Raw genomic sequence first — 9,472 nt, forward strand, 5'->3', positions numbered from 1 at the left:
AGGGAGAACAACAGACCATGTTCCTTCTGCCGATGTAATTTTTTTATTATTCTTTTTCTTATTTCTCTCTCTCTCTTTCTCTCTTGGTGTAGATACAACAGAATGAGACAAAGGAGACATTAAATTGTATCAAAGAATATTGGAAAGATATAAATCATGGCAAACCATAGGAGAGAAAACTTGTGAAGAAGTGTGGGATTGACTACTTGTTCGACCAGTAAAAGTAAGAGCATGGAGTGGGGGATGACTATCTTGATTCTGTCGGCCGTGTATTTTCATCATATTTATCGTAATGATTACTGTGTTATAATCAGTAGGCAAAGGGTTAAGTTAAAGTTAAAGGTAACCAGATTTGAATTGATTTATTATTGTTAATATTAAACCCATTATAATATGCCACCTATTTATTATCCTTAGATTAGAGATATAAAAGAAATTGGTTAAAACTGTTTTTCATGACAATTGTATCTTTGGCACACTCAACAGAGGAATAAATTCAGTCCACAACACAAGCATTAATTAAGACCGTTAAGTCATGCTACTCAAATTAAAAATAGGAAAGTCAAAATTGGGTTTTCTCGGGTTTCCTTCAACCCAAAACCCGTAGTGGCGATACCAAAGTAACCTTATCATTATTTGTATTAGAAATAGCCTTTACAAATTGGTAGCAGTAGTTTAGTAGAGTATATTCTATTTTGTATATAAAAAAACCGCGATACATGTGTTGTGTGTGTGTGCGTGTGTGTGTGTGTGTGTGTGTGTGGTGTGTGTGTGTGGTGTGTGGTGTGTGTGTGTGTGTGTGCATATACATATAGGTGTATGTGTGTGTGTGGATGGGTGTTTCCGTATATAGTAATATTACTATGTAAATTTGTGTAATACATTAGGATCTCCGCAGAGAGCCTTATGTGAGAAGAGGATGTGTAACAGGGCAGAAATTCCTGGCTGCTCCTTCGTAGATACTGTCTGACCCTTGAATAATCTTCAGACCTTTGCTTTTGTTTTCATACAAGTGTATTGAGTACGACTTGTTCTTAAATGTCTGAAAAAAGAAAAAAAAAAATCAAAATTGAGAAGTACCTAATTACTGGAGTTTGTACAAGAAGAATTTAAAGATACTGGGGGAGAGTAACTGAAACGGCATGAAGAGGCAAAATGAGAAATTGAAAGGTGAGGAGAAAATTATTTAAAATTGTTTGCCGCATTAATAGCTAAGATCATCTATGGTGCCCTTACATTCAGCCTGATAGTTTTTATTAGCATGATTGCAATTGCCATCATCATTACCTATATAATAATTTCGCTTGAATTTCGTCTGCAGGTCCGTTTGCTTAAGTGTAATACCTGTAATCATATTCTAAGTGATTGCTGCTGTTTGATTTTGACTACGATGTATATATTTTTTCCCCGGAATTATATTCCATGTGACTGCAGACTTGAAGTCAATTCATAATGGTGTAAAATTTGGTGATGACTGTTATGACTATTAAAGAATCACACACACACACAAGCATCATAATATGAATCTATTATTATTATTGCTATTGTCCCTTGTTGTTGTTGTTGTTGTTATTATTATTATTATTATTATTATTATTATTATTATTATTATTATTGTCATTATCATTATCATTATCATTATCATTATCATTATCATTATCATTATTACTATTACTATTACTATTACTATTACTATTACTATTACTATTACTATTACTATTACTATTACTATTACTATTACTATTACTATTACTATTACTATTACTGTTATTATTGTTATTCGAGTCAAGTACACTGCACTGCATTGTCAGTTTACACGATTATCTGAGGGGGAAGTTAAAAAGGAAGGTATTGGGGGAAGGAGAAGCAAAAGGGTACGGGAGGAAGAAAAGGAGGAGAAGAGGTTTTAAAGAGAAAAGAGAGATGGGGAAGGGGAAACGGAGGAGACTGAGAATGGAAAAGGTTGGGTAAGGAAAGGAGGCTCAGAGAAAAAGTGGGGAAGGGGGAAGGGAGAGGAAAGCTAGGGGATAAGGGAGTGAAGAAGATGGGAAAGTTCAAAGAAGAAGAGGGGAGTGGGGAGAGGCAGATATAGGGCTTAAAGTGGAAGAGGAGGAGTGAAATTAAGGAAGATTTGGGAATGAGATCGGGTGGCAGAACGGGTAATGGAAAGGTAAAAGGAGAAGTGGAGGGAAAGGAAAAGGGAGAGGAGAGGTGAAAAGTGGAAGGAGGAGGGTGAAAGAGGGAGAGAGGAGTCACACTTTTTTATTTGTTTGGATTTCTACGTTAACTATTATTAATGCTACGCCAGTGGGTCTTTGTCTCTGTGCGAAACATGTGTTAACATGAAAAGGATGACCTGGGCATGTGTTAACATGAAGGGACCTGGGCAACATGACGCAGCTGGCTGTGAGCGGAGGAGCGGAGGAACAAGCCGAGAGACGGAGTTGGGTGCTGCTCCTGTGAAGACCTCATGTGTGCCCTTGTGACCTGATATAACTTTGTGTTGCCCTGTTATAAGCTGTATCGTGTAGTGTGACATGCTGGTTTCCCCCTGTATTGTGCCTATAGAAAAGTGTACGGGTAAATAACTTGAGTAAATAAATGAAAGACTGTTATTTTGTGTTTATTTCGTGCCCTGTCTCGCCACTTGACGTTTCCTCTCGTGGTGTTTTGGGACGCTGTGGTGCTCGGTGCCTCTTGGAGCTGTTCAGTGTTCACGACCCTGTATATAACACGCCGTCTGCCTAGCCTGCCTTGTGTTGGTGGCAGAGAGACGAGGCGACCGGCGTAACATTAATATCACCATTCTTATATGAATTATCCTTAATATTGTTATCCATTATTTTATTCATTATCAAATTTACTGTTGTTACTATTATTATTATTTTCATTATCATTATTATTGTTATCACCCTTAAAATTAATATTATTGTTGTTATTGTTAAAGTCATATTGGCAATAATTCTATTTTATTTCATTTGAAAACAGTTTGCATGCCCTACAAAAGCCAGGGATATATGCCCAAACATCTGTCTAATCTGTCTAACTTCTTTTGACAAGTATTAAATGCACATGCCTGAGGGCTGTGTTAATTATATGAGACTGTGGTACACAACGTAAAAAAGTCACTATGGCCCATCAGTTGTTAGCTGATGATTACTAAGTTCTGCTACAGACTGCAGTGAAGTGAACGGTTTTCGTAGTCCAAAGACTGGAGCTGTATTTGCTAAGGAAACTGCTATAGAGTCTAGAACTAAAGTAGGTGCTGAAGCAAGTGCTGAATCAATTCCGATGTTGAAGCAGGTGTTGATACTGGCACTAATAATGCTGAAAGACGCTGAAACTAGCGTTAAAGCAGTGCTGGGAGCTGAAAGTAAGGCTGGAGAGGCCGTATGAATCCTCCAAGTTGGAGGGAATTCGGTCTCATCGGTAGGACGAGAAGGTGTTTTCTTCAGCAATTATCTATTTTCTGGATAATATGTACATAATGAACAAACAGCATTATGCTCATGTTGTTTCTTCAGTAATTATCTATTTTCCGGATAATATATATATAATATACAAACTGCATTATACCCATATCTACAATTAACACATTTCCTTTTGTAAAGGATTACCCAGCATTTTTCAGCGCATTCACGGGGCTCCTTTTTTCAAGTAGTTAAATATGTAGGAGTTAAATATTATTGATAATGATAGTCACAGAATATTTATAACAAGAACAATAATAGCAATAAATCATAATGATGAAACTAAGGCATGTAGAAATGGAATTAATAGTATGTGAATTAGAGAGACTGGTAGATATTGAACAGGCATAAGAGCGAAATTAACTGCTTACAAAAATAATCCATAATTTGTAACCAAATATAATTATGCTTTCTGGTCGCGCTCCCTGCTTACGGATACACCGTTCTGTTGTTTACGCTAGCCATATTTGACTCTGGGACCAGACTCAAGTCAGGGATTATCATGCCTTTGGCCAGGCGCGGGTGTGTTATCAGGGGAACTTTGGACCAGACCTAGAGTGATATTTCCCAAACCCTAGTTATTTCCTGCAGACACTGAAGATCTATTGTTTACGATCCTCTTGGAAAAAGTATTGTGTAGTTGTGATAAAAAAAAATAAAAAAAAAAAAATTTTGAAGCAAATTCAAACGTGCAACCCCGTGCAATAAGAAGTATACGGTGCTTGAATAAAATGTTTCTCTAAAAAGTTCACGGTCTTTGAAATGTGCATACTTCTAAGGAAACAAAATCTATAACATCCAAAAAAATTCCCAGCACAGTGTATCATGCTCCGTTTCTTTTTTCATCAATACCGAGTATATCAAAATGTGAACAGTAACAAACTTACAGCCATAAATTCCTGCCATTTCCCAGGTACGTAGAGTTGTTTAAATTCCCACCATGGGTACGGCAGTAGGTACTCTTCGGGGAGAATGGAAATGTTGCCACACTTGATGGGCTCCGAACTGTTATCAGGAAACAAGTGCTGCATGTCTGGTATCTTGCAAAGTTTCTTGATGTATCTGGTCCACGTGAAGGGTCCCATTGATCCCCACAGACTTGGCTGTTTGTATGTATTTATACATATAAAGATACATATACATATACTCACACACACACATACACATACACACACACACATACACACACACACACACACACATACACACACACACACACACACACACACACACACACACACACACACACACACACATTTATATATATAACAGAATAGAGATGGATTAAAGTATTAATTTCCCCATTCAGGATTTCGTGGGACTATCAACAAAGATATATAAAGGTAAACGAACAAACGAAATAAACTAAAATAGAAAAACAGAAACTGAAGGGAAATATTACGTTGACTTTGCGAAGTGAATTCTTAAGCAGATTCAGGTGTGCAGTAAATTCACACACACAAACACACACACACACACACACACACACACACACACACACACACACACACACACACACACACACACCACACACACACACACACACACACACACACACACAGATAATAGATAAATAAATAAAAAATCGACAGTACATTAAGTAGATAATATAAGTTACACATAAGATTCTGAATCACTATGAAATAATCAGCATAAAATGTACGTTACTCTTTGTTTTTTGTTTTTGTTTTTCTGTACAGATAAATTAAATATATTTTCTTGTACAAATAGGTAGATAAATGTCATTTTGTCATACAAATGGCATCAACCTTAAAAAAATCTAGGATCCCTCAAGGAACTAAGACTTATCTGTCTGTCCGTCTGCCTATCTATCTATCTATCTATCTATCTATCTGGCTGTCTATCTGTATGTATGTTTTATGTGTATGTATGTATAAACACATTTTTTTTTTTTTTTTGTGTGTGTGTGTGTGTGTGTGTGTGTGTGTGTGTGTGTGTGTGTGTGTGTGTGTGTGTGTGTGTGTGATTCCTGTGCGTAGTTTCCACGGTATGAATACACACTGGGCGGATCCCCATCACTACAGAGCAGGAAGAACAGGACTCACTTTATATCCCTCGATCATCTTCGTCATTAAGTCCTCCATGACCTGATGGTGGTGCAGGAAGTGAAACGCTCCGTTGGCTATTTGGTTCCTGGGGTAATGGCCGCCGATGACAAAGTTCTGCAGCGGAAAGATGTCCTTGAGGCAAACCGTGTCGATGTCCGTGTAGAAGCCTCCGAATCGCCACACCAGCGCGACCCTCAAGATGTCACTTAGCTGTATTATCGGCCAAGCTGGTGAGATTGTTAGGGGGATTAGAGCTCATCTCGACCACGATAGACGCGTTTAAGTTAATTGACGAGAAGAAACTTTATTTTCTCCTCTTCGTTTTCACAAAAAACAGATATAGATGATCACATACCCTCTAGATGCAGGGATAATGTATAATGAGGGAAAAAAAAATAATTTTTTTTTTTAAGAAAGCTGCAATAGATGAACAACTGGATAAAAACACATAAGTCAAACCAGTGAATATCAGTTTACCCCATTTCAAAAAAATGAAATATTTGTTAACTCAATCTTAAAGACGGCTTACCAGTGATATTCACAAACGTTTACCAAGAAAGAAGAAGGAAAAAAAAAAAATTACGCGTGCCCTTGTGCCATAATCCGGACATGAAAAAATCTTCAAGCGACGTGTTCTTGAACACAGTCTCCAGATCCGTCGTAACTACGTAGAGGGTTTGAGTAACGTTCGAGAAGACGAGCAGGAAGACCGTCGGCGTTGTCTACTGTTGGTGACGTTATTACGAACCACACGTCTGCTTCCGGATTCACGCGCTGAAACTATTAGAGGAACCTGTATTTTATAGTCATTGTCAGTCATGAATCCCATTTTATTTTCCTTGTAAGAAAACTCGAGCCTTTTTTATATATTAGACTTAACTTCTTTTTTTATTAATAAAAAATAATAATTGTGATAATAAAAATAATGATGATAATGACGACAACAACAACAACGAAAACAACAACAAAAATAATAATGATAATGATAATGATAATGGTAATGGTAATGGTAATGATAATAATAACAACAAAAATGATAATGTAATAATAATATTAACGACGGTAATAACAATATCATTAATGATAATGATAATGATGATAATGATAATAATGATGAGCTTAATGAAAGGAATGCAGAAAGTATAGAGGGTTTCGAGAATAATGCAGGAGTAAATAGTGAAGCGGAAGAACAGGCCAGAACGAAGCAAGGAAGCCCCAACAGAGAACCTTTAATGGATAAATAGGTTTAAATGATATCATCATGTAAAAAAAAAAAAAAACAGCAAAAAACGATCTCCTCGGAGTGTGATGATGATGGTGATGATGATGATGATGATGATGAAAGAAAAGACAGAAAAATTATGAGATACAAAACATTTTAAAATTTTTGGTGAAATTCAGGAAGCCATAAAACAAAGAGTACAACTAAAGCCGAAAGAATTCGACGACTCGAGAAGAGATTAAAAAATATATACAAACCAAATCTTTTAAAACTACCGCCAGGAAGTTTATTGGGAAATATGTAGCGCAACTGTTCTATTAAAGATACTCTAACTATCGAGGAAATCGTAACTTTCTGGAAAAAAAATTCTGGAGCAATGAGAAAGGGTATAACAAAGATGCTGAGGGGATTCAAAAATCAAGAACTAATGCTGCAAATACTCGAGAGAAGCATTGGCAGGAAATAACAGAGTTGAAATTTGCCTTTATCGAAAACACAAATGGAGATCTTCGTGGATAGACATAACTATGGTTACAGACTCTTGATAAACCCCGCTTCCTCCTTGCAGAGCATCTCTAAATGCTTAAAGATCAATAAAAAAAACACAATTCCTCCCTAAATTCATTGACATTAAAAAAACACCAAGATACAGGCCTGTTACCTACCTTAGTACATCATAAAATAAATGTTAACCTCTATTTTGACAGAACAAATCTACAGTTTCGATAACAAAATTTTTCCTGTCGAACAAAAGGAATATAAAAGAATTCGTATGGGTGTAAAGATCAATTGCTTTTAATTAGAAGTATTCTTGAAAGTTGTAAATCCAAGAAAAAAACAATCTTTGCGTTGCTTGGACAGATTGATGATAATGATAATAGTAATAATAATGATTGTAATAATGATGATAAACATTATGAGAAATAATAATGGTATTGGTGATAACAACAGCTAATAACAATGACAACAACACAACACTAAACTATCAACGATATATGATATTTGCCTTTACTACATCGACATCCATCGACACTGTAGGTCAGCAGGGTGCCTGTAGAAATTGTGCTACTGATAGGGCAAGGAGAAAGAAAGGGAAAGAGAGCGAGCTCGAAGTCAACGGGAAAAGTGGAGAGGAGAGAGCCTGGAAGCGAATATTGGAACCTTAAATGTTGGCTCTGTGACTGGTAAAGATAGAGAGTTGGCCAACATGAGGAAGAGAAGAGCGAACCTCCTTTCTACGAACATTGAAGGGGGGTCGAAGCTCTTTTACTATGGACTGGATGGAAGAAGAAACGGAGTTGGAATCATATTAAAGGGGAAAAAGCTTTAAATATGTTTTTAGAAGTAAAGAGGGTCTCTGATAGAATATAAAACTGGAAATGGAAGGTGTAATATTAAATGTTATTAGTGCATATGCCCATAAGTTGGTTGTGATGGAAGAAAAAGAAAACTTCTGGAGTGAGTTGGAGGATATGGTAGAAAGCCTTCCTAAGGAAGAAAGATTAATGGTTGAGGCAGATTTCAATAGGCATGTGGGCGAAGGGAACTTAGGAGATAAAGAGGTGAGGGGCAGATATGGTGTAAGAGGATGGAATGCTGTCGGAAAAATGGAGGTGGATTTTGAAAAAAAAAAATGGTAATGGTTTTGGTGAATACCTATTTCAAGAGGGAAGAACATAGAATAAATATAAAAATGGAGAAAGGGTCACACAAGTGAACTACTTGTGAAAGAGATTAAAGACTATAAGGCAATAGTAAGAGAAAGTGTAGTTACACAACATCGAATGGTAGTATGTAGGATTAAGTTCACAAGGAAGAAGAGGTAATGTACAGAGTTTGTAATAAAGGTAGAGAAATGAAGTAGCAATCAGTGATCAGTAGTTGGCTTCATGCCATGTAATTGTATTACTGATGCATTTTTTGCATTGAGAATGGTAATGAGAATTTCATAGACGGACAGAAAGAATTACAGTGTGTTTGTAGAATTAGGAAAAAAAAAGTTATGGCCGAGTACCACGAGAAGAGATATGGTATTGTATGAGGAATTCTCATGTGGCAGAGAAACATTTATATTTATGAGGGAAGTAAGACAAGTGGGAGTGGCAGTGACAGAGTTTCAAAGTAGAGGCTTATTCAGCTATAAGCCCACTCTTGTTTGGAATGGTGAAAGATGGCTGAAAGTGAATTGGAGCACGACGGAATATATGTGTGTAAATGAGGGGTTGATAGAGTGTGGCGGACTCCACAATCATTTCACTCGGCACCGGCGCAGCCTCGCTCGGCATAATTATATCTGTACAGGCGGTCAGCGCTGATTCGCCACGACGCGGGATTGATTGATTATTTAAAATTATCTGCCGCGTCAACAGCTAAGGTCATTAGCGGCGAATACCTTTTTAAATAGAAATATTAAAATGATTAAAACTTTAAAAATTATTGCATAAACATTATGCATAATTAAATTTTACTAAAAATATTAGTCTCCCAAAGGAAACTAATAAGACCCTCTATGTCACAATCCTCCCCCAATACAAGTACGTACGTCTTTGGTCTGAGAATGTTGCACGTCTTTCCACTACATGTGCAATTGTTAAGGGCTCTTGGCATCCCTCACAAAGTGCTTATTTTTAGCCATCATCGGGCCCTGATCGTCTTTTTGCCCGATTCTTAGCCCTTTTTAATGCAACTTCCATTTTTTTTTGGGGGGGTTG

The 9,472-nt window shown here is 36.9% G+C and overlaps 1 protein-coding gene across 1 annotated transcript; it reads right to left on the minus strand.

The window, feature by feature from the left end:
• Positions 1-791: 791 nt before the first annotated feature.
• LOC119569309 (lactosylceramide 4-alpha-galactosyltransferase-like) lies at positions 792-6,359 on the minus strand. Its single transcript, XM_037917527.1, has 5 exons — positions 6,333-6,359; positions 6,123-6,261; positions 5,537-5,766; positions 4,358-4,573; positions 792-1,042 (listed from the first exon to the last, which is right to left on the minus strand). Exons 1-5 carry the CDS (start codon positions 6,357-6,359, stop codon positions 905-907), a joined length of 750 nt encoding a protein of 249 aa, XP_037773455.1. The 3' UTR covers positions 792-904.
• Between the last annotated feature and the right edge of the window lie 3,113 nt (positions 6,360-9,472).

The sequence above is a fragment of the Penaeus monodon genome, unplaced genomic scaffold, assembly GCF_015228065.2.
Source record: "Penaeus monodon isolate SGIC_2016 unplaced genomic scaffold, NSTDA_Pmon_1 PmonScaffold_13984, whole genome shotgun sequence".
In the NCBI taxonomy this organism is placed as follows: domain Eukaryota; kingdom Metazoa; phylum Arthropoda; class Malacostraca; order Decapoda; family Penaeidae; genus Penaeus; species Penaeus monodon.

Excerpts from the sequence above, each read along its gene's own strand:
- LOC119569309 (XM_037917527.1), bottom strand. The coding sequence starts at position 6,359 with ATGACTGACAATGACTATAAAATACAG. Across the intron at positions 6,262-6,332 it reads ACAATGACTATAAAATACAG|ACAACGCCGACGGTCTTCCT; the intron begins GTTCCTCTAATA and ends CACCAACAGTAG. Across the intron at positions 4,574-5,536 it reads AGATGATCGAGGGATATAAA|CCAAGTCTGTGGGGATCAAT; the intron begins GTGAGTCCTGTT and ends ACATACAAACAG.